General features: G+C 38.6%; 1 protein-coding gene across 15 annotated transcripts in view; it reads left to right on the top strand.

Moving 5' to 3' along the window:
* Positions 1–26,156, top strand: part of MLLT10 (MLLT10 histone lysine methyltransferase DOT1L cofactor) — a 250,590-nt gene that overhangs the window by 114,056 nt on the left and 110,378 nt on the right. For all 15 annotated transcript variants that reach the window (XR_004477508.2, XR_004477507.2, XM_033407836.2 and 12 more), the window contains one exon: positions 24,818–24,913. Coding sequence is in view for 13 of the 15 variants with exons in the window: in XM_033407836.2 (XP_033263727.1) it covers positions 24,818–24,913 (96 nt within the window). In the remaining 2 variants the exon portion in view is untranslated. The remainder of the gene's footprint in view (positions 1–24,817; positions 24,914–26,156) is intronic.

The raw sequence follows: 26,156 nt of genomic DNA, 5'->3' as shown, positions 1-26,156 counted from the left end.
GGCTATGTTGGAGGTCATCATTTAGAAATCAGTGCTTATTTTTTGCATTGAGATAATCTGTACCAGTTCATTTGATCCTCACTTTATGCTCTTCCCACTCATCAATGTTAACTTACATTGTATCAGTAGTACAGTATTATGCTAGACTAGACTTACAATACTTTACAGCCACATTAACATTAGTGGCAGTGTATCTTATGGAAATTTACTCAGTTCCAAATAGGTATGACAGAAATCCAGCTGTCCCCTACTACAATTAGAGGGATTTATCTCCCATCCTGTACTCCACCCCCTTACTTGCCCTTGGTTCCATTATGTTATTAATAACTGGCAACAAATGAAGGAGTTATTGCTAGTATAAATACTGTTAGGGTGCTTTGGGAGGTTGGGGGAGATAGGCTTTTTGGTTAGTGTTTTGTGAACCTCAGGGAATTGACTGGACTTCCCTTTTGTTTAGGACTGTTCATCTCTTCGAAGAGAACTGGGCTACTTCTTTGGTCCTTGGAGGAATAAAACTCAATCACAGAGCTGTCATTACCTCTCTGTATTTTTGGGTTTTTTTTAAGTTTTCAGTTTGAGAGTCACCCTTTACACACACACACACACACACACACACACACACACACACACACACACACACACACACACACACACACACACACACACACACACACACACACACACCCTTTCTGTACTTCCCTTTGGAAATCTTCCACTCAGGTTAAAGCTTTAAGCTTCTATGTGTGCAAAGAGTTAAGAGGGGGGAGAGGGCAGGGCTTTGCAGGAACAGTAATTTAGAATGTTTGGAGTGTGTGGTGGGGCCGAAGAGTGACAGGAGATGAGACTATTTAATTAAGAAGGTCATTTCCACAGAAGTAGAGAACAAACGTATGGACACCGCAGGGGGAAAGGGGGTGGGTGGGATGAACTGGGAGGTTGGGATTGACATATATACACTAATATGTATAAAATAGATAACTAACGAAAACCTGCTGTATAGCACAGGGAACTACACTTTGCTGTACAGTAGAAACTAACACAACACTGTAAAACAACTATACCTCAATTAAAAAAAAAGGTGTCATTTCATGAATAGTTTTATAAGTAATGCTAGTTTTATCCTTCATCCTGGGGTGTTGGGCAGCCAGCCAGAAGGATTAACATCTTTTTTTTTTTTTAAACTTTTGATTTTGCAGTAATTTTAGACTTGTGGGAAAAGTTGCAAAAATACTACACATTATTTCTCTGCACCATTCACCCAGACTCCCAAGATGTTAGCATTTCATCCTGTTAGCTTTATCATGTCCTCCCTTCCTCTCCCGCCTTTGCCCTCTTTCGCTCACTTTTCTATGTATAATCTTTTTTCTGAACTTGAGACAGTAAATTATAATGCCCTGTTAGCCTAAGTCCTTTAATGTGTAGTTTTAATAAAAGGGGAAATTTCCTACATGATTACAGTACAATGATCAAAGGCAGTAAATTAACATTGTTGCAGAACTATTAGATCTATAGATCCTATTTGAATTCCACCCACTAATGTCCTCCATACTAACTAAAAGAGGGAGACTTTTTTAGTTCTGGTTCAGAATCCAATCCAGGATGACACGTTGCAGTCAGTTGTCCTGTCTCTTAGTTTTTCCCAGTCTGGAATATTTCCTCATTCTTTCTTTGTCTTTCCTGACCCTGACACCTGACATTGTTTCAGGTTCTCTGAGGCTCACTAAATCTTAACAGTGGATTTTACAGTCATACCCTTGCTTTGCTCTCATATAGTGGTTTTCTGACAGTAGCCTAGATTTTATGTTTTTCTGGAAGCTAGTCCTTACTTTAGCATTGTTTGCTGTCTGGAAAGACTGGCAACTTATAAAACCAGCAGGTCTTGGTTCCTTTTTTGTCAGTGGTTTTCCTAGTTTATCTCTATACTGCTTTTTACTATAAATAGCAAAAAGACTGCACTTTCAACATATTACCTAGAAAATCTCCTTGTTAAATCATACAACACATTGAGTACACTTTCTCTTTTCTATGTTACCATGGGCATAATGTTGCTAAATGTTGTTACTACATAACAAGAACCCCCTTTCTAATTTTCAAGTACATTTTTTTCTCTTTTAAGCCCTCCTTAGCAGCCTCCTGAAAGGCTAGGAATAGTCTCTTCCATGCTCGTTAGGCTTTCACGCATCATCTCCTAAAAATTCTTCCAGCTCCTGCCCACTGAGAAATAGGGTAATACCTGGAGGAATATGTAAGATTAAGGTATGGTAATGGACAAAGAAGAATATTGTCTTGCCCTGTTTGGGGGGTGGTGGGAGGGGTGGAAGAAAAGAGGTGGCGTGTATGTGAGTAACTTCGCTACCTGAAAACTGGGTTCGCCTCTTGGTGGGTGTTGAGCCAAAAGACACAACCAAGCCAAAGACTGGGAAGGGGGAAAGATTTATTATTTACAGCAAGTAAGGAGAACACCAGGGATCTCTCCCAAAGTGGTATCTCTTCAAACAGCAGAAGTGGGGAAGTTTTAAGCCAAGGGTACATGCATATTCATGAAGGGGCTTGAGCAGAGGAGAATTCAGCATAGAATTGGGGCAGAAGTTGAGAGTCCAAGCTTTAGTTGATTAAAGTCAGGAGGGGTCAGAAAAGGTCGACATCATCTGTTTCATCCTCCACCTTGGGTGGGGGGCCTTAATTCCTGCAGAACTCAAGACAGGTATCAGATTGTTATGTATATCCCTTGAGGAGGAACTAGGACCCTGTTTTATTGCTGAACTATTTGTTTCTTTTTTTAAAAAATTAATTTATGGCTGTGTTGGGTCTTTGTTGCTGCACGTGGGCTTTCTCTAGTTGTGGTGAGCAGGGGCTGCTCTTCCTTGTGGTGCGTGGGCTTCTCATTACGGTGGCTTCTCTTGTTGCAGAGCACAGGCTCTAGGCGCACAGGCTTCATAGTTGTGGCATATGGGCTCAGTCGTTGTGGCTCGCGGGCTCTAGAGCACAGGCTCAGTAGTTGTGGTACACGGGCTTAGTTGCTCCGTGGCATGTGGGATCTTCCCTGACCAGGGCTCGAACCTGTGTCCCCTGCATTGGCAGGCAGATTCTTAACCACTGCGCCACCAGGGAAGTCTTGAATTATTGGTTCTTGACTGCATTTCTGTTACCAAGTCCAAGCTCGCTCTACTTGCATCAAGACAGGCCAGTGAAGCGCAGACGAGGTGTTGAGGCAAGGAATACAACTTTATTCGGAAAGTTGGCAGACCAAGAAGGTGGCAGACTGGTGTCTCCGTAAAACCATATTATATATGGGGTTTGGATGCCAGTTTCTTTTATAGCACAGAGAGGGGGAGATGAGGAAGTAAAGTAAAAAGGCTGTAAGTTTTGCAAATATCCCCTGGAATGGCCAGCCTCTGTGAGGGAGTGTGTTAATTTCTTCTTTCTTGCAGCCATCCACAGGCGGGCAGGGTCAGATTGTCTCCCGGTGAGCTGAACAGAGGCACTTTAGTTTAACATTCAGGCAGAGGGGCAGGGTTCCCTGAGGCAGGCCATTATATATGATTAAAATAACAAAAGCAACAAAAAGCAAAGGTTAAAATCAAACAGATCGAACTTGCAGTCTGATTTAGCTCTTCCCTGTTAATTTTCCTTTGTTCCTGCATTTCCCTCATTTCCTGTAAGATCAATAATTATGGAGACCTGTTCCATTGCGGCCAGGCTTAGATCACAAAATGGCTTAGGCCAGAAATGGCTTCTCTTATGTCAAGAAAGCCATGCCTGGTTCTCTTTCTCCGAGACCCCCTACCCGATGTGCTTACAACTTCGGGTCACCTGGATAGTGGAGCAGAGAAAGTAGACGAGGGCAGAATCCTAGGGGAGATATTGCTAAGCAGGTTGGGTATTAGGATAAGGAGACAAGTTATTTTCAAAAGTGTTTAAAGTGAAACTAGGGAATGGGGCATATAGATTTGGAGGAAGTGTTGGAGCAAGGGCCTGGAAGAACTCAGTGAGGTCCCAAGAACAAGTTAAGAGAGTGAGTTAACTTCAAGGTTGTGAAGAAAGAATAGATCATAGTGGTTGAATATTTCATTGGTCTGTTTTGGCATCAGTTGTTGGGAGACAGTTCTCCATGGGACTCTGACATTTGTACACGTCTTGTGAGCAGAGACTTCAACTGCCTTTGTTTATCTTTTCGAAGTTTTTATATAATAAATAGCCTTGGAAAATGGAGGCACCATCCAGAGCAAGGGCAGAGTTGCATATAGTCTTGGGAGATACAGAGATAATACCTCTTTCTGGGGTAATTGGCAGGCATGCTTACTGTTCAGAATTGGGTTCCCTAAGCCCAAGATTGCTCTCCTTAAATGCAACCCCCTCTGTGTGCAAGTGTCATCTGGCCTCCTTCGGGTTATCCTGTCAGAATTGGGGGTTGGGGAATGATGCAAATGCTGACACTCTGGCTACTGCTATTGCTATGAGTAATAGAGCCCTCTGTGTCCAACCCAGGAGTCTTGTGTCTTCTTCCAGCACTCATGAAACTGGTGGGCTAATTGTTAGCTTGTAAGTACGGTAAGATCTTAGACCTTTCAAGTTTTGGGGCACAAGATGTGATTATAGGCATACCAAAGGAGAATCTTAAGTGAAAGCCATTGGAACTGAGAATGTTTGGGGACCCTGAGGGTTGTCCACATAGGATTGGCCTTATCTGTTTAACACACCCACTCTTGTGGTCCGGAGTATTGGGTTACTGTGGTTGAAGATCTTAGCAAGGTCACAAGGAGTAGGGAAGAGTTACCTAAAGAAAAATAATGGGCAGACAAAAACAGGAGATATCTGTTAATAAATGATGGAGCAAGGATTTAAGACCAGGCATGCCTGACTCCAAAGTCTGTGGATCTTTTTTTCACAAGTCTTTCTGCCTTTTACGTGGAGGTTTAATAATCACATTTCTTTAAAAGTTAGATAAATCAGATGTATTACAAATTGAACTTTTTTTGGTCTTAGTACAAATGGTGCAGTTTTCACGTGTTCTAAAAAGAATTCTAATACAAAGAATCTCTCATGAATCCTCTGCTTTGTTCCAGGAAGTTCTTACTTAGACTAGCGTTTGGGAGAAGAGATTTATAAAGAGCTTGTAACTTGGGAGGGAAAGATTCCTTGTCAAAAGAGGATTAACAGCCAAGTTACAAGTAGATGTGAACAGCCTTTTTGAAATTTTGCTTGAATTTAGATATTAAAGATAAACATTAATACAGTTTGCATCAATTAAATACCATGCCCATGAAATGGAATTTTGTGACTAATTGAATTGGCTGAGGGACTAATTTCTTTATTCAGTAGAGTTACTATCTTTTATAAAGTTGAGATTACACATAATGTGAAGACTTAATTCATTTAGGTGTTTAGAGTTGAATTCCAACTGTCTAAAATCTTAGAATTATGGTGACTGTAACAAATATTTTCCATTAATAGTAAAAATTTGTTAATATACTTATTTCCTATGTTACACTATCTAGTTTAATTTCCTTTTCCATAGATGAAGAATAGGGACATTAATGTTTAATTGAATTTAATAAATGTTTATGTAGCATCTACTTTATATAGTCCATATCCAAATATTTCCTGTTGTCCCAATAATGTTCTTTGTAGCTGCCTTAAAAGAAATTGATCCAGGATTCAGTTAAGTGTCAAACATTGCATTTAGTTACATCTCTTTAGTCCTCAAGCTTTTCTACCTTTCGCAATGTTGACATTTTTGAAGGTTCTATACTAGTTGTTTTGCAGCATGTCCCTCAACTGGGATTTGTCTTTTTCATTTCCTTTTGATTAGATTTATGTTAAGCATACTTGGTAGAAATACCACATAAGTGGTGTATTGTTCACAGTGCCTCATAACCTTTTTTTTTTTTTTTTTTGGCTATCATTGTATCATATTCTTTCAGTGGGGATGGTATTTAGAAACCATTTTTCTTTGGAATAAGTCCCTGTCCTAGAATGGACCCTTACATGGAAGGTTAATTGAGACCCTACTTCAGCCCTTCTTACAGGAGGCTGCTTGCATTTATCTGGTATTGGCCATTGCAAAACCCTTTCTTGTTTCAGCTGCTGTCCTCAAATTAGCACTTAGTGCTTTGCAGTGGATACCGTTGGTGATTTTGTGGTTTTCTTGTGGTTTCCTTCTCCCCTCACAAATGCTGTTACCATGCAGATCTTGTAGTTCTTTGTTCCACTCTGTTTGTATTTTGGGGTTGATGGAAATACTTTGACACTTGGTTTTGTTGTAAAATGTTATTCCATGGATTTTTGGTTTTCCAAAATTGTCTGTTTTTATATGGGGATTCAGAGAGATTGAGAAACTACTCTGTTGCCACCATCTTTCCTTTGTTAATTTCTTTCTTGTTCTTTTATTATTTGTTTATTTATTTTATTTTTGGCTGAGTTGGGTCTTTGTTGCTGCACGCGGGCTTTTCTCTGGTTGTGGTGAGCTGGGGCTACTCTTTGTTGCGGTGCGTGGGCTTCTCATTGTGGTGGCTTCTCGTTGCGGAGTATGGGCTCTAGGCTCATGGGCTTCAGTAGTTGTGGCACGTGGGCTCAGTAGTTGTGGCTCATGGGCTCTAGGGTTCAGACTCAGTAGTTGTGGCACATGGGCTTAGCTGCTCTGTGGCATCTGGGATCTTCCCGGATCAGGTCTCGAACCCGTGTCCCCTGCATTGGCAGGTGGATTCTTAACTACTGTGCCACCAGGGAAGCCTTTTCTTGTTACTTTAAAAGGGGGTTCACTATTCTTCTTTTATCTTCTTTTTGTATCTTCTTTTATTGTCTGTTTATAAAGACTATTGACTTTCATATGTTAATCGTATATCAGTTATCTTATTGTCTGAGGTAGTAGTAGTACAAAGTACTTTTACAGTACTGTTGTACCAAATACTTTGTGACATAACAGTTGTATTTTAAAAGCAAGTGATTTTGTTTTGTTTGGTTTGTTTCTGCTATTCCCTATTTTTTTTTAAATAAATTTATTCATTTTATTTATTTATTTTTGGCTGCGTTGGGTCTTTGTTGCTGTGCGCAGGCTTTCTCTAGTTGTGGCGAGCGGGGGCTACTCTCCCTTGTGTGGGCTTCTCATTGCCGTGGCTTCTCTTATTGCGGAGCACAGGCTCTAGGCGTGCAGGCTTCAGTAGTTGTGGCACGCGGGCTCAGTTGTGGCACACGAGCTTAGTTGCTCCGCGGCATGTGGGATCTTCCTGGACCAGGGCTCGAACCCGTGTCTCCTGCATTGGCAGGCGGATTCTTAACCACTGTGCCACCGGGGAAGGCCCTGCTATTCCCTATTTTTAAACTGAAAAAATAATCTCAGTTGTAGCATTTCAATTAAGTGGGGGAATGGATGAAGAAAAAGTAAACAGTGTATAGACAGAATGTATTATATAAACAGTTTGGGGCAGCTCTCCAACTGCTTAAACTTCTCTGTGTGAGCTTGTTTCAATTCTTTAATGATAGTGATAATGACAAGGGCCCTAGGTTTCTCTCTGTCTGTAGTAGTTATCACTCCTAATATTTAAAGTGGTAGAATATACATAAGATCTACTGTTTAAACCATTTTAAAATGTGCAGTTCAGAGGCATTAAATACATTTATATTGCTGTGCACCCATCACCACCATCCATCTGCAAAACTCTTTTCATCTTGCAGAACGGAAACTCTGCAACCAGTAAGCAGTAACTCCCCCTCCCCCCAACTCCCCCCTCAAGCCCCTGGCAGCCACTATTCTACTTTGTGCTTTTAGTAATTTGACTACTCTAGATTCCTCTTATAAGTGGAATATTCTGTTATATGTACATGCCACATTTTGCTTATTCATTTATTTGTTGATGGAGACTTGGGTTGCTTCCACATTCTAGCTGTTGCGAATGAATAATGCTGCTGTGAACATGGGTGGGTATACAATAACTCTTCAAGCCTCTGCTTTCAGCTCTTTTGGGTATATATCCAGAAGTGGAATTGCTGATCACATGGTGATTCTGTGTTTAATTTTTTGAGGAGCCGCTATACTATTTTCCATAGCAGCTGTACCATTTTACATTTCTACCAACAGGGTTTCCAGTTTCTCCACATCCTTGCCAACACTTATTTTTTGTTTTTGCTTTTCTCAGTGGTAGTTTTGTTCCTTCATTATGATAAGTTATTTGGTCTTCAGCTCTTTGTTTATTTTCTTGGGGCTGATTATTGTTAAATAAACTTTGTCTCATAGTTACATTAGAGGAAAAGTGAGAGGAGTACATTCAAATGTAAATTTTTATTGATTTATTGTGAAGTTCTAGACTAGACCACAGTTAAGTAAGTTAAATAGCCACATGTGGCAAGTAGATACCATATTGGAAGCATGGCTTTAGAAGATAGTGAGAGCCTGGTTCATGTTTACGGTTTCTGGATAAATATTAGTGTTACTTTGTTTAAATTATGAAGTGTTTTTATTCAGTTTTTTGTTTTGTTTACTTCATCATGAAGTAAATGTGGGAATCACGTGGGCACTAAAAAGCTTTAGGTTCAACCACTAATAGGTAAGGAATTACTTTGTACTAAGTCTTCCAGGTAACCAGTAGACTGGAAAGTTTTTGTGATAAAAAAATAACGGGCATAATAATAATTTATTCTTTTTTAAAATATTTATTTATTTGGCTGTGTTGGATTTTAGTTGCGGCACGTGGGCTCTAGAGGGCATGGGCTCAGTAGTTGCATCGCCTGGGCTTAGCTGCCCTGGGGCATGTGGGATCTTAGTTCCCCGACCAGGGATCCAACCTGCATCCTCTGCATTGGAAGGCAGATTCTTAACCACTGGACCACCGAGGAAGTCCCCAATAATAATTTATTCTTAATTGATGAATTATTAGGTGACTCTGCTTAGAGGATAGTTACCTATTATGATTCTGTGTGGTAAAATCAATCACTCAATAACGTTTTTACTGAATAAATTGTTGTGTAGGCCTATTTTTTTTCAAACCTTAATTGTCATATGTAAACACAGCTGAATTTTTTTAAAAGAAATGTGAAGTGGTAGTGGTTTCTGAAATTGAGTACTGCTAGCTTAGGTTAGGCTGAATGGTTAAAATAAATATACACGTGAGTCAGAGCGAGATTGGTCCAGTGAGAAGAAAATAAAGTCCTTGTGGAAATTTGGCAGAAGTTTCCTGTGAGGAAGTAGGAAATGCTAAATGAAAGCAGTGTTATTTTAGAAACGTTTTGAATGTTGTCATTGATTTTTCTTAAGGAGATATGAGAGGACAGTGTTCTCAATTACATGAACAATATCTTCAGAGTACAAAAGCTAGAAACTTCATAGTATTTTGAACATGGAGAAGGTTCAGTTTGTTGAAAACATGGGGTAGGGGAATAAGAATGATAAGCGTGAAAATATAGGTTGGGGCCATTTATGACAATTTCAGTAAGAGGAGTTTGCATTTAATAGTGGTATGAGGAAGATTGTTCACCCAGTTTTGTATGAGGGGACAGAATTTGTGAACTACTATGATGACTGATAGTTCTGTTTATAACATTTATCTAAGTTTTATGTATTTGTCTTCCCCATTGAAACAATGGAATTTCACCATAAATTTTTGTCCTGTTTACATTTGTATTATCAGCATTTGTGTACTGAATAAATAAATAATTTTACTTAATAAGTAATTGAAATAAGGAGACCAGTTTGTAGAATGATGATGATGACAACTACAATGACAACCAAGCAGCGATAATTAACATTTACTGTATGTTAGACCTTGTTCTAGGTACTTTACATGTATTATTAACTCATAGAATCCCCAACAACAAACTTGTGCGATAAGTACAATTATTATTATTTTTTACAGATATGAAAACTATGCCATAGAAGTTTAACAGCGTGCACAAGCTAATAGTGAATAAGATAGAGCAAGATGTGAACCCACATAGTCAGGCTCCTGAGTCCATGCTCTTTAACCACTATATTATGTTGCTTAAGCACGTTAGCCTGAATCAGATTAAAAGTAATGAAGTCTAAACTGAGTTTATGTGAATGGAAAGATACGGGAAATGATATTCAAGGCACTGAAGCAATAAAATCTATAAGGCCCGGGATCTGATTGGTAGTAGTGGGGCAAGGGGAAGAGTGCATTGTAAGTGATAGATGGTTACAGGCTGTCTTCACTAGGGGACATGCTACCACCATAAATACAAGTAGGGCCTTGAGGAAAAAATAAACATTATAATTACTCATTATAATGAGTAAACATTATAAAAAGGAGGAACTGATAATTCTGATTTTAGTCACATTAGGTCTGGTGGAATGGGAAACATTTTAAAGGCAGTTAGAAGTGTGAGACTGGAGTTTGAGATGGGTTAGGCTAGATGTATATTTGATTCAAATAAGTGAAATTATTATTATTTTAAGAGTTGTAAATTATGATTAATATTGTAAAATAAGGAGATTGATTTGATAGTAAAAACGAAGCGTTGTCAGAAAGACTTAAGTGATGAGGCTTTGCTTGGACTGAGGTATTGGCACATTACACGTAACAGAAGGGAAAAACAATTTGTTTGAATCATATTCTACCCATTGCCTCCAAACAAGCTTTGGTTTTTTTTTTTTTTAAACATTATTCTATGTGCTCCAATTATTCTTTTTTTGTCAAATAATGATGCTCTTCAGTTTTCATCTTCTTCTTTTCTTTCTTCCATCTCAGTTCAAGTCCAGCACTTAGTTCTGGCTTTCTCATGAAGCTAGACTTTGTCTTGTGTGACTCACGCTGTATCTCTTGCTTTGGATATCTTTTACACAATTTTCTTATGTTTTCATTTCACTTTTTTACTACTAGTTGTCATTAGTATATGTCTAACTGCCAGGCTATATTGTGTTTTGTTTTGTTTTTTGTTTTTGGCCGTGCTGTGTGGCATTTGGGGGATAGTTCCCTGACCAGGGATCAAGCCCATGCCCCTTGCAGTGGAAGCTCGGAGTCCTAACCACTGGACCACCAGGGAATTCCCTACATTGTGTTTCAAAACTGATCCGTATCTTTTGTACTTTACTGTTTTTTCCACAGTGCCTAAAAATATGGTTTCTTGAACACAGTGAAACCATGTGAAATGCTTGCTTTTTAAACAAACCCAGAGTTTTAAGTATAGGAGTAATGAAATAAAGGTAGTATTATTGACAACTTTTGAGTAATTAAGAACTGATTTGGGAGGATTTATAGTTTTAGTTGCATTGACTATACTGTAGTAGTTACATATACATTTATAGGAATATGAAACTGGAGCACAGGATGTTAAGGGAGTAAGAGGGGTCTGCTGAGGTCATGAAAAGGGATAATCTCTGATGAGACGTTGAGAAGGGATGGACTTTTATCCATGGAAGAAGAAAATGATTTAGTATTTAATGTTGCAAAATGGATATACTTGTTAAGCAGGCAGAGAGAAGTTGAAGTGAGCATTAAATCATTTATTATTCATTCCTTTGTGTGATTACATAGTTTGTTTCCTTAACTTTTTCAGCCTCTAGAGTATGCCCACATCCCTTGCTTCATGGCCCACTTCGTCTCTTTAAAGCCAGCAACGTTGCAGCTCTCTGATCAGTCTTCCGTAGTCATATATCTTCCATTGACTCTCTTCTTTTGCCTCCTTTTTTCACTTTAAGGATCCCTGTGATTGCATTGGGCCTGCTGGATAATCCAGGATAAGTAAATATATTTATATATGCAAAGTGCCTTTTGCCATGTAAGGTAACATATTTACAGATTCTGAGGGTTAGGGTTTAGACGTCTTTCAGTACCATTATTTTACCTTCCACAGAAGTGTTGTCTGGTGCTGTGAGAATGGCTTGAATTCTGCCTCCTAGTGCAGTGATGACATGTATTTTTGGATCAGTTTAGCAGGTACTGAGGCTGAATAGCTGCTGCAACCCAGTGCATACCACATACCATTTGGTTTCGGTTTAGTTGAACTAGTCAGTGAACCAAGCTCAGTGTTGAAGGGAAGCTCTATGAATTGAGGTCCACATTAAGCCAACAGCTTTGCATCAGGTGACAGAACAGAGGTAGCTGTCACATTTTAAATACAAAGCTGAGATGCTGATGGGACCAGGGCAGTTGTGTTCTTGAATATACCATTTCCATTTGGCAAGTGAGGAATTTGGGGCCCTTGCCACATTGTTAGTCATTAAGTCTGACTTAATATTAGACATCATAGGCTGGAGAGTCACATTGTTCTGTGGGTCTAGTTTTGACAAGAGCCCACTGGCAAGCTAATAGCTACTTTTCAAAAAGGGGTGCCCCTGATAGCTGTGTCAGGGAGGCAACAAATCTAGAACCCCAATGGGAGCCTCTGGGTAGAGGCTTTTTGCCAGAGTCTCAAATGAGCAAAATCATCAGTCACAAAACTTGTAGCTCAAGTGCATAATGAGGATTGTGGGGCGCTGAAGGTAGAAAGTATTAGCTTCCTTCTTCCCACTGTGAATCTTTCCACTGATGCTGGTGCCTTTTTCTGCCATAGGTCCCGGTAAGATAGTAATCTGGGTAACTCTGTGTGACAGAACCATAAAAATTTGTGTCTCTGCTGTCTCCAAATTCTCCAGCATACTTGGATGGGCGCCTGTGGCCATTACTTGATTTCTCTTTGGGGACTGGGAAGTCTTATCCTCATCTCTAATCATTTTTCTTATTAAAGCAACTGTGATCACCTTAAAGGCTGAGGAGGTTGAGGAAGAGTGAGAGACTCGGGGGGTAGAGATGGCTCCACACTGTTAAATTCACCTTTGGATTTAGTTTCAATTTCCAAGGGCATGACGGCTGCTGGTGGGTTAACCAAACAAATTTCCCGTGTTTTCAGCATTCACAGTGCTCCATATTGTGACATCCTCATGGGTGACACCATTTATTTCAGCCCAGGGGACCCCGTGATTCAGCAGCCACTTTGCACTCTCTGGTCAACTTGATTTTGGCTCACACAGTAGGAACCCATTTTGGAGAGCTCTCCTCAGTCCAGGGTATCTGCCACCCAATACAAAGTTAAACTCTCAGGTTTTCACCTAGTTTCAATAAGGTGCTAGTTTCATAAAGACTGGGAGAGTTTTTCAGGGTGGCAGTGGTGATTGGAAGAATTTTTCTAGATTTCTCATTCTCCAGTGGGTCATCTTTATTATACTGTAAATGCTTTATTAATATTGTAAATCCAACCTGGGGCATCAAGAGCCTGAATACTACTCTTCTAAGTCTCAACTGTAATTTCTTATGGGTGTTGGTCTGCCTCTGGGAAATCTCCCTGAGATTTCCTGACCAAAGCTGCCTTATAGCAACCAGGATCCACTGCAAAAATATCTGAAGTCTTTTATTGTCATCTCTAATTGAATTTGAAGTTGGCTCGATAGATCGCAGGTGGTATTGAGCTGTGAGGCAACCCAGCTATTGCCATTCTTCCTTAACATACATTAAGGCCCCTCTACCTGCATTTTTCAAGTGAACCAGGGTTCCTATGATTCACCTTGTTTCTGCCCATAGTGATTGCTTGCCAGTTTCCCTCCTTTCATGCCCAGTATAGGTGAGTGGCTCTGTTACTGTTGTCTGAAAAGGGTTAGAACTTTCTGTTCACTAGTTACTATTACGGTAGGATGGAACTGAAGCCAACTGCCAGATTGGTGAGGAAATCATCCTACCTGAAGGTTTTTTTTTTTTTCAATTGAAGTATAGTTGATGTACAAAATTATATATGTTGCAGGTGTACATATAGTGATTTACAGTTTTTAAAGTTTATACTCTATAGTTATAAAATATTGGCTATATTCACTGTGTTGTACAATATATCCTTGTAACCTGGAGGAGGTTTTAACAGCCACCTCCTCAGTTCTTCCTCATATCAGGCAGTAAAATGAAGGACCATTTACTACTTGATTGACCATATGATTTGCTCAATGTTTGTTAGTCATTCCCGCAGACTTCCCTCAAATCCCATTAATTGGCCCTTGAGGCCCTTATTCTTCCTCTTCCAGAAAGCCATGTCTCTAACAGCATCACATTCCTATTACCAAACTGTCAAGAACTTTGAAAGAGGTCTGTGATTTTACTCTACTTATAAGGTAACTAGTTAGGAGACAAGAAAATTCTGAGTCAGAGATGAAGTATAGTTTATTACTTAAAGCAGTAGAAGTAGCCAGAGTATCAGTGTTTCTGCACTGCTCCCCCAAGATCCAGTTTCCATAGGGCAGTGCAAAGAGGACCAGATGACATCTGCTCATGCAGTCTTTTGCATTGCAGTAGAGGTGATCTTAGGGCACCTGAATCTTTTGTAATAGCCAGTAAGTGTGGCTGCCCTTTGCTCCTAAGGTACACATTCTGTTTTCTAAGTCTGATCATTATATGAACAACCTTGAAAAGATAGTTCAGAATGACGGGCAAGTCATTGCCTCATTCTCAAGACATACAGGAACAGTAGAGACTCATGTAAGAACTTTCTCCTAACACATGACAATCTTCAGATTATGAGGATTAATACAATGTTTATTTTTCATTCACAGCTAAGTCCAGAATGGATGTTGCAGACAGCTTTCTTTCTTATAAGGCATGAATCAGGAATTTAAGTTCCTTCCACCTTGTGACTCGGCCTTCTTTTCATTGTTCCGTCATGGCTGCCGTGTTCACTTGCATTAATCTCTGGAAGAGGAAGGAGCATGGACACTCAATACTTGGGGCTATGAAGGACCAGGCCTAGAGGCAGCACACGTCGTTTTTCATTCAGATTGCGTTTGACTTCAACCCAGTTGAGTGACACATTGAACTGCAAAAGGAAACTGGGAAATATCTAGTTATACTCTGAATAAGAAAAGGAAATGGGTTTGGTGAATAGCTAGCTGTCTCTACCTCATTTTAGCCCATTCTTTTTGTTAAGCCATATGTAATTATTAAAAAAAATTCAGGGCTTCCCTGGTGGCGCAGTGGTTGGGAGTCCGCCTGCCGATGCAGGGGACACAGGTTCGTGCCCTGGTCTGGGAAGATCCCACATGCCGCGGAGCGGCTGGGCCCGTGAGCCATGGCCGCTGAGCCTGTGTGTCCGGAGCCTGTGCTCCGCAACAGGAGAGGCCACAACAGTGAGAGGCCCGCGTACAGCAAAAAAAAAAAAAAATTCAAACAAGACAAAGCATTTAAAAAAATGCAAGTTAATTAAAAAAAAAAAAAAGACCCACTCCAGAATCCACCATCCAGAAATAGCCATTATTACTACTAAGTAAATTTTTATATATAGATAGCTATATAATCCAGATTTTTATATATAGATGGAAAATAGATTTTAAAAAGGGTAGTTAGAGCAATAAAAAATATTAAAATGATATAATACCTTAATTTTTAAAATATTAGTTAGATTTATTTGGCTATATAGAAGAAAAAGAAAGTGAAGCAAAATAGATAATGTTGAACTTCATATAAAATTTCCTTACCACAAGAGATATTATTTCCTTAAATTTATACCTTGAAGCTTAATAATAGAGATTACAAAAACAAACAAAACATTGAGAGGTAAGATTGTCTTTCCAGTTCAGATGCTTTTAGCTGTAACAGAATATTGCTAAAGCAGTAGGAAATTTATTGTTTTGCATAAGATGTTCAGAGGCTTTTCTAAGATTAGTTAATTTAACAATAGCCAGTTCAACAGTAGCAGGGCATTGTTGTCTTTCTTTTGGTTCTCTTGGCTTTTCTAGGCATAGTTGTAAGGTCATTACAGTTGTTCCAAGGGTCATGGCCTAACACTTGAGCATCTGAAGGCAGGAAGGGAGTACGTTTTTAAGAGAGAGAACATTCCCAGCCATCTCACAGAAAATTTACCCTTCTGTTTTATTATCCTGACCTAAATCTATCCTGGACCTAAGGCAGTCAGTGGGTAGGGAGGGTAGATTTATCTAAATTGACTTAGATATACCATGTTCACCTCTGGGCTGGAGTTTGAGGATGTGAGAGGGTGATTAGCCAAAGAAAACCAGACTTTGTCTACAAGGAGAGGATTTATGTGTAATTACTATTTGGTGGCAAACTATTTTGTTTTAACTACATGCTTCAAAATCTGTATTGAGCTCCTGCCTTGAAAGGCTAACAGCATCCCCATACTCTTCTCATTTCCTGTGCCCTCCAGTTTGTTTGTTTTTCAAAGATCTTTATGTTATATTTTTCAGGTCTGGGGCATTCTCTTCTGTAAACACAATCCTCAGAGTTGTTTTAGGGATTTGTTCTGTATTTTTAAAAAATATTTATTTATTTATTTGGCTGTGGCGGGTCTTCTTTTTTTTTTTTCCCCTGCGTTGGGTCTTAGTTGCGGTGCGCAGCGTCATTAGTTGTGGCATGCGGGCTCAGTATTTGCAGTGTGTGGGCTTAGTTGCCCCATGGCATGTGGGATCTTAGTTCCCCGACCAGGGATTGAACTGGTGTACCCCACTTTGCAAGATGGATTCTTAACTGCTGGACCGCCAGGGAAGTCTCGCTCTGACGGGTCTTAGTTGTAGCACATGGGCTTCTTAGTTGTGGCGCATGGGATCTTTTTTTTTTAGTTGTGGCATGTGGGCTCTTAGTTGTGGCATACAGACTCTTAGTTGTGGCATGCAAACTCTTAGTTGTGCATGTGTGTGGAATCTAGTTCCCCAACCAGGGATGGAACCTGGGCCCCTGCATTGGGAGCATGGAGTCTTACCCACTGGACCACCAGAGAAGTCCCATTTGTTCTGTATTTAATTTAAATTTGTAGGATGGTCACTACCAGTCCTTTCACCACAGCTTCTCCAGTGAGTTCTTTATATCATGTCTTAAATTGGCAGAACTTTATTGTTCAGTATCTTTTTTCAAGAATAAGTTCTGCAGACCTGTATTCTGAGTTTGTTCATAATGGAAAGTATTTCCTTATTGTCCTAATTTTTGAATTGTATCTTGGCTATATATAATATCATTAGGTCACACTTTCTTTCCTTTTAAGAATTCAAGCAGTGGACCTGGAGAGTATTGCTGTGGGGAGGACCAGGGACAGTCCCACCCCCCTGACCCCCTTGCAGTCAACTGAGTTTAACTACAGTAAGTCTTGCCGTTGAACATTCTGTAACTGAATTTTTCAGAATGCGTTTTTTCCAATTTTTATTTTGTGGGCTTTTATGTTTGAATACATCTTCTGTTCTCCATTCATTGGATTTTCTACTTTAGGGACACAGGTTATACTTATGTTTGATTATCTTGTTTTATGTAGCTCTTAGTTCCTCTCTAACCCCCCACCCCCCTTTTATTCTTGGCCACGCTCCGTGGCTTGTGGAATCTTAGTTCCCTGACCAGGGATCGAACCCGGGCCACAACAGTGAAAGTGCCCAGTCCTAACCATTGGACCCTCAGAGAATTCCTTCTAACAACTTTCTTTTTTTTAAAAAATTTTTATTGGAGTATGGTTGCTTTACAATGTTGTGTTAGCCTCCACTACACAACAACATGAATCAGCCATCCACATACAGATATCCCTTCCCTTTTGGACATAACCACTTTAATATCTGCTGATTTTTCACTTGCATTACTAGGATTGTTTCATGCCCCTTTTTAAGCAGTATTTTTATTCTCAAGAATGTATATTTTTTTCCTTGCTGATTCTATGTTATTTACTAATTCTGTTTTAGTTTTTAAATTACTTTGGTTGTATAATCCCTATCTTTGACCTTTTTTTGTTTCATTATCTCATTTTTGTGCTTTGTTTGAAGTTTTATTTAGCGTGAAGCAGTTTTGAGAAATATCTTCAAATTGCATTTTTTTAAAAAAATTGTATTTATTTATTTATGGCTGTGTTGGGTCTTTGTTGCTGCGCGCGGGCTTCCTCTAGTTGTGGCGAGCGGGGGCTACTCTTCGTTGCAGTGCATGGGCTTCTCATTGCGGTGCCTTCTCTTGTTGCGCAGCATGGGCTCTAGGCGCGCGGGCTTCAGTAGTTGCGGCTTGTGAGCTCTAGAGCGTAGGCTCAGTAGTTGTGGCACACGGGCTTAGTTGCTCTGCGGCATGTGGGATCTTCCCGGACCAGGGCTCGAACCCATGACCCCTGCATTGGCAGGCGGATTCTTAACCACTGCACCGCCAGAGAATTCTGAGAAATATCTTTATGCTGAGTTATATTTATTTGTAGGGTAAGATTTTTGGTTCTCTTATGCACGTTGTGTTCTTTATATTGTTTCGTTTTTGGCTGTGATTTCTTTGCCATGCAACTTTTTTCCCTCTTGCTCATTTTTGTGAGGCTCTTGTAGATATTTGCTCCACTATAGTTTAGGTAATTTCTTGAATCTCTTCTCACCATTTTTGAGACTAGGGTTTGAGGGCTAAGTATTTTGCCTTTTTCTGACGCCAGCGGGAATGGCAAGGATGCAGTGTAGAAGCTCAGCTGGGCAGTATAGTTTTTGGTAAAACCTCAGGCTCAGCTTTCTTTTCTAATTTTTGATTAAATGTCTTATACTAGATTTTAATCTCTTAACTGTGTGGGGGTATCTCATACAGTTAAGAATACCCTCTGATTTTATATAATTCACTCCTAGCCTAGATCCTTTACTTCCAAAGAGTAAGTACTCTCTCTTCCTCTAGTTTTTCCTGTTTCTGCCCTGAAGCTTGCACTACTCTTTAGGCAGAGAACAAATTAAGTAGGCAGGAAAACAAAACGAAAAGATTGCTTCTCTGCAGAATGAGGGGTTTTTGTGATATTCTCAGAATTTTAACTAATTTTGGAAGCAGGATTATTAATAGCTGAATTCTATAGTTCAGTCCAGGGCATTTTCTCCTCTATTTCTGAAGTCTTCTATTTCACTGCTTGCTTGCCAGTTTTTGTTTAATGCATTATTATCTGCCTCTGCGAATCCCCCAGTTTTGGTTGCTGTTTGGTTTGTTGTTTTCACTGGTTTTTGTTTGTTAGATTTTGAATCGTTAACATTGGAAAAATTTGATGTGATTTCAGATCACCATTTTTTAAGCGTTAGGAGTTATTAAATCTAGACACACTCTCCTTACTAGAAATTTAATTTCTAATATTGGGCTTCCTGATGAACTCTTCTTTGCACTTAGTGATGATGAAATTCTTTCCTACATATGAGCAAATCTTTGTTGATAATTTAGAATTTTTCTGGGGAAGTAATAACCTCAAGCCAAATATTGCATTCCTTTTAGAATTCACTTTCTGATTTACCCCCAATATTTCTACCAGTTGTTCAGTGATTGCACGTGTACTTTTCAAACTCTGAGATATCTGATTTCTCTGTGTCTGAAGACATGAACTTATTTCAGGTGTTATCTCTACTGTATTGTACTTTAGTTTTCCTTTAACAGTTAATTTCTTTACCCATTCCAGTTTGAACACTGGAAACATTGGATGTCTCTTAGTTGTTTATCTTGCTCTAAACTTAGGTTAAAAACTCCTGTATCGTCCCTAACTTCTACATGGAAAGTAGTTCATTCTGGAGCTAAAGCTACTTTAAAATGGAAACATTTTCTCTCCCTTCTTTTATATCTTTTCTTCTTTTCCCTACTCTTTCAAATTTCCTTTTTTTTTGTTTTTTGGCTGTGTTGGGTCTTCGTTGCTGCACGTGGGCTTTCTCTAGTTGCGGTGAGCAGGGGCTACTTTTCGTTGTGGTGCATGGGCTTCTCATTGTGGTGGCTTCTCTTGTTGCGGAACACGGGCCCTAGGTGCGCGGGCTTCATTAGTTGTGGTGTGTGGGCTCAGTAGTTGTGGCACATGGGCTTAGTTGCTCCACAGCATGTGGGATCTTCCCAGACCAGGGATTGAACCCGTGTCCCCCGCGTTGGCAGGTGGATTCTTAACCACTGCGCCACCAGGGAAGTCCAAATTTCCATTTTATAATTCGTCATCATGGGTAACTTACCTATATTTTTATTTAAATTAAAAAATATATATATATTTTTAAAGGTTTCAGTTAACTTTCTTGGGAGGTGTAGGTTAAAGTCTATTTTGTGCTTGTTTAAGCCATTCCTTTGTGATCTGTAAAAACAGATCCTTACAGGGCTGTTTTAAAGATTAAATGAGATAATATATATATTTGTAAATTACAAATTGCTACAATTCTGATTATTTTTATTGTTAATTATACACACTAATATATTTAGGAGTGACACTGGTTGTCCTTACCTATGGTTTTACATAAAAATATTCAGTATTTGTTTATTTCCTTCTGGTTGGTACTCTCTTTTAGCATAAAATTTTATTCACTTATTTATTAAATTTATTTTTTATGGAAATAATATAGTTGATGTAAAGTATATTAGTTTTAGGCGTACTATGTAGTGACTTGATATTTACATACATTATGAAATGATCGCCATAATAAGTCTAGTAACTATCTGTCCCTGTACAAATTTCTTAACAATGTTATTGACCATATTCTTTATGGTGTGTATTATAGCCCCTTTGCTCACTTATTTTATAGCTGGAAGTTTTCTCCCCCACCCCGCTCAGTTTGTTCTCTGCATCTGAGTCTGTTTTTGTTCGGTTTGTTTGTTTTGTTTTTTAGATTCCACATAAAAGGAAGGTCATATGGTACTTGTCTTTCTTAGTCTGACTTATTTAACTTAGTGTAATACTGTCTAAATCCATTCATGTAAAATGGCAAAATTTTATTTTTTTAATGGCTGAGTAATATGACACGCACACTGTCTTCTTTATCCATTTATCTACTGATGGCCGCTTAGATGGCTTCCATATCTTGGCTATTGCAAATAATGCTGCAATGGACATTGTGCATATGTCTTTTTGAATTAGTGTTTTTGTTTTCTTTGGGTAAATACCCAGAAATGAAATTGCTGGATCATATGGCAGTTCTATTTTTAATTTTTTGAGGAATCTTCACATTGTTTTCCATAGTGGCTGCACTAATTTCCAATACCACCGACAGTTCACAGGGGTTCTCTTTTCTCTGCATCCTTGCCAACACTTATAATTTGTTGTCTTTTTGATGATAGCCATTGTGACAGGTGTGACGTGGTATCTCATCGTGGTTCTGATTTACATTTCCCTGATGATTAGTGATATTGAGCATCTTCTCATGTGTCTGTTGGCCATCTGTATGTCTTTTTTGGAAAAATGTCTATTCAGGTCCTCTGCTTATTTATTTTGTTTTATTTTGCGGTACGCGGGCCTCTCACTGTTGTGGCCTCTCCCGTTGCGGAGCACAGGCTCCGGACGCGCAGGCTCAGCGGCCATAGCTCACGGGCCCAGCCGCTCCGCAGCATGTGGGATCTTCCCGGACCGGGGCACGAACCCATGTTCCCTGCATCAGCAGGTGGACTCTCAACCACTGCACCACCAGGGAAGCCCCCTCTGCTTATTTTTTAATTGGGTTGTTGGTTTTTGGATGTTGATTTGTATGAGTTCTTTGTGTATTTTGGATATTAATCCCTTATCAGATATGTTGTTTGCAAGTATCTTGTCCCATTCAGTAGGTGGCCTTTTCATTTTGTTGCTGGTTTCCTTCACTGTGCAAAAACTTTTCATTCTCAGTTTGATGTCCCTTTTGTTTATTTTTGCTTTTGCTTCCCTTGCCTCAGGAGACATATCTGGAAAGATTCTGCTAAGACCAGTTTCGAAAAGCATGCTGCCCATGTTTTCTTCTGGTTTTATGGTTTCAGGTCTTCTTTTTAAGTCATTTTGAGTTTATTTTTGTATATGGTGTAAGAAAGTAGTCTAGTTTGACTCTTTTGTATGTAGCTGTCCAGTTTTCACAACATCATTTATTGAAGAGGCTGTCGTTTCCTCATTGCATATTCTGGCCTCCTTTGTTACAGATTAACTGACCATGTAAGCATGGGTTTATTTCTGGACTCTCTGTTCTGTCCCGTTGATCTGTGTGTCTGTTTTTGTGCTAGTACCATAGTATTTTGATTACCATAGTTTTGCAGTATAGTTTGAAATCAGGGTCTGTGATACCTCCAGCTTTGTTCTTCTTTCTCAGATTTCTTTGGCTCCTTGCATAAAATTTTAAAGCAGAATTCATATCATATTAACCATTTCCCCAAATCTTTAAATATTCCTTTAGAACATGCTTTTTAAGTGGCCATTACATGGTTGTATAATAATTTTTCAACCACATCTGTGTCACTGGACATTCAGATTGTTTTCAGGTTTTTTATCATTGCAAATAGTAGCATAATAAACTGTATTTAATCCTTTGTTCACTTCCTAGAGGTGAAATTACTAGATCAGATAAAGTATTCATGGTTTCTAACTCTTACCTTTAAAATGGTCCTTTGCATTTTTACATTCTCTCAAGTAATGTATGCAGGTACTCATTTCACTGTAACTTGGGCAACATTGGGTCTTATTATAAACAAAAACCCAACAATTTTGATCACTAGGTAATAGAAAAATATTACCATTAAGTTCTCTAGTAGTTGGGTTGCACATTCTTTGTTATTGTTGTTTAGTGACTCAGTTTCTTTTATAAATTGCCCTTTGTACATTGTTTTATGGCATATATATTTTTTCTTACTGATTTATAAAAAATTTAAACAGCACTGAAATACGGAACATATTAACTCACTTCTCAGTTTGTTTTTAGCTTTTTAATGGTTTTTAAATTGATGTAGAAGTATTTTGAATTTGAATAGCTAAAACTGCCTTTTCCATTTCTGATTTTGTTTTTAATCTTATTGGAGTATAGTTGCTTTACAATGTTGTGTTAGTTTCTGCTGTACAACAAAGTGAATCAGCTGTATGTATGCATATATCCCCATATCCCCTCCCTCTTGAGCCTCCCTCCCACCCTCTGTATCCCACCCCTCTAGGTGGTCACAAAGCGCTGAGCTGATCTCCCTGTGCTATGCAGCAGCTTCCCACTAGCTAGCTATTTTACATTTGGTAGTGTATATATGTCAACGCTACTCTCGCACTTCACCAGCTTCCCCTTCCCCCGCTGCGTCCTCAAGTCTGTTCTCTATGTCTGTGTCTTTATTTCTGCTCCACCACTAGGTTCATCAGTACCATTTTTTTAGATTCCTTATATGTGAGTTAGCATACGGTATCCATTTCTGATTTTTTAGTGAGTTTTTTACTCTTAGAAAAAGTCTTTCTTTAAAGTTTTAAAAAATATTTTCTTAAACCTCTTAGATTATTTTAATTTTTATTTAACTATTTAAAGTAATCCATTTGGATTTTGTCTTACTTTGTATGATACTTTCCCCTAAATTATTAACCAGTTATTGTAGTACCATTACTAAATAATTTCAGTCTTTCCTTGCTGATTTGGAATCCCATCTTTGTCATATGCTAAATATTTATATTAATTGAATATTTTCCTGGAATTTCCTTTTGTTCTATTGTTCTATTAAAATCAGCCTATCTTTTTAGTGTGAAAGTCATTAGACTGTGTTGATTCATATCTTACCGGCCAATATTATGAATATAATCTATTGATAGCCTCTTCCACTGAGCATTTGAAATCCTCATCTCAGGATGTATTTCTTGGCGTATTACAAAGGACCAAAGTTCTGTGTTATTTCATGATGAGTTCCATACATTCACATTTTCATAGATTTACACATGCATACTTTACTTTTTACTCTCGTGTGCTTTCCAAGATTGTAGAGATTGTTTATCTTGTTCTTATTCAGACTCTTTACATGATGACTGGGATCTAAGGGGGCAAAGGTGAAAGACGTAGAAGACTTCTCAAGGCTCTTCTTGGCTCCAGAACTTGTACATGACATCCTATTACAAAGAATTGGAGGCATGAGTCCTTATGATCTGTCACAGTTAAAATATCTTCATAGTAAGAAAGTTTCCTAAAAAAATCTGAATAAAAACTATTATTGTGTTATTTTACATTTTCTTTTACTAAAGTATTAACATTGCAGTCAAGAGGTATCTAATGTACTTATTAAATCAGGAGTTAAAAGCAAAGAGTGGCAGTACTCTTGGGTATTACAGTAAAACATCTATCCTTAATTTTTATGCTTTTTGTTTTGCTGGTGTGTATTCTCTTTTAGGGCAGAGCCAGTGATATTACTCTTTCATGCCTTGAATAGGTTAAGTTCTCCGAATGTTTAAATTTATGAACTATTGCAAATAAGTTGAATTAACTAAATAGTAGTAAACTTCACACCCAATACTGACTCTTACCTACTGATTCAAACATCTGAGAGTGATTTCGTTAAAAGTTTTTGGTGTTAAATAAGGTTGGGCTCCTAATATGTAATTAATTTCTTATTAATTGAATTCCTTTGTTATATTTCAATTCATCAGTTTTAGCAGAGATAACTAATTCATCTATTTTTGGAGTAAACCTCAGAAAGAATTTTTTGCCTGAGTTTCTATGCTCTGTTTTGTAGTTTGTGGGCCATAGAATTTAATGCATGGTGTTGGAGAATCCGACATCATTATGATGTGATAGTGCATGTCAGAGTGCTATGTAAATTTTAAAGTGCTATTTATGAAATGTACGCAGCAGTATTTGGTGTTTTTAACAGAAGAAAAAGTTTGTCAGATATAAAAGTAGCAAATAATTGTAGACTTTAGTTGTTTATATATTGTTCTACGTTGGTCAAGGATAAGGGAACTGAAGTCACCTTAAAATAAGTTATACTAGTATTACTATATATTTTAATATATAGTAATATATCTAGTAATGCCATAAGTATATTACTAGTATTGTTTATATATAAAATAATATGATCATGGTTAGAAGTGATTGTTATTTTTGACAAATATTTGTTAACATTGTAAATTACTTAAACACAATTATATAGAAATCTCATCTTTATTATGTATATGTGGGTTATGATTTAAATTTAAATTGGATTTTACTTCTATTCACTTTTAGAAATATAAAGAAAAGGACAAACACAAACAAAAACACAAGAAGCAACCAGAACCATCACCTGCATTGGTTCCTTCCTTGACTGTTACTACAGAAAAAGTAAGTTTTAAGTGTCATATTTTGTTCTACATAATAACTAGTTATGTGCTGACTTTTACCGTTTAACTAGTTATGTGCTGAATTTTGAAAATACTTGAGGAAGTGTCCTGGTTCCTTCTAAGCATTTCCACCTCTCTAACCCTACATCAAGTGCTTTAGGTTTTCTATTCTTAGTCCTTTATTCTATCTTCTGTTTATTCTATGCTGATTTCTGAAGAATGTTAAGTGAGGATAACAAGTGGGGGGCATCATTGAGATGTAAACTTTGGGCTGTGCAGTGGGCTTTGTCCACCTGTGCTTTTGAATTTTGGCTTCATCACTTACAGACCAAGCTCTTAGGTTAATTAACCTCTTTGTAACTCAATTTCATCATTCGTTAAAGTGGGGGAGATAATTGTTGGAATTGAATGAGGTAATGCATATGAAGCAGTTACAACAATGTCTAGTTCATAGTAAGTATTACTTAGTAAATGTTAAATATTATTAAGATTATAATCATGTGGGTAACAGGAAAACAAGTGGGGATGGTGCTGGGCAGCTGGGACAGAGTAAGAAAGGGAGGTGGGAGGGGTGCAGTAGAAGAGGCCAGGATGAGAGACCAATCACATAAGGCTGTATAAGCCAGTGGAAGGACGTAGTTTTTAGTCTGAGTGTAAAGATAGCCATTAGAGCAGCGGTCCCCAACCTTTTTGGCACCAGGGACTGTTTTTTTTTTTTAAATTAAGTTATTTATTTATATTTTAATTTTTGGCTGTGTAGGGTCTTCATTTCTGTGGGAGGGCTTTCTCTAGTTGCGGCAAGTGGGGGCCACTCTTCATCGTGGTGTGCGGGCCTCTCACTGTCGCGGCCTCTCTTGTTGCGGAGCACAGGCTCCAGATGCGCAGGCTCAGTAGTTGTGGCTCACGGGCCTGGTTGCTCCGCGGCATGTGGGATCTTCCCAGACCAGGGCACAAACCCGTGTCCCCTGCATTGGCAGGCAGATTCTCAACCACTGCGCCACCAGGGAAGCCCCAGGGACTGGTCTTGTGGAAGATAATTTTTCCACAGATGGGGGGTGGTGGGGTGATGGTTTCAGCATGATTGAAGCGCATTAAGTTTATTGTGCACTTTATTACTGTTATTATTACATTGTAATATATAGTGAAGTAATTATACAACTCACCATAATGCAGAATCAGTGCGAGCCCTGAGCTAGTTTTCACTTGCCACTAACTGATAGGGTTTTGATAGGAGTCTGCAAGCA

This window comes from Orcinus orca, chromosome 2 (assembly GCF_937001465.1).
Source record: "Orcinus orca chromosome 2, mOrcOrc1.1, whole genome shotgun sequence".
Lineage (NCBI taxonomy): Eukaryota > Metazoa > Chordata > Mammalia > Artiodactyla > Delphinidae > Orcinus > Orcinus orca.
The sequence above is the reverse complement of the archived record's forward strand: the minus strand, read 5'-3'. Positions and strand labels throughout refer to the sequence as shown.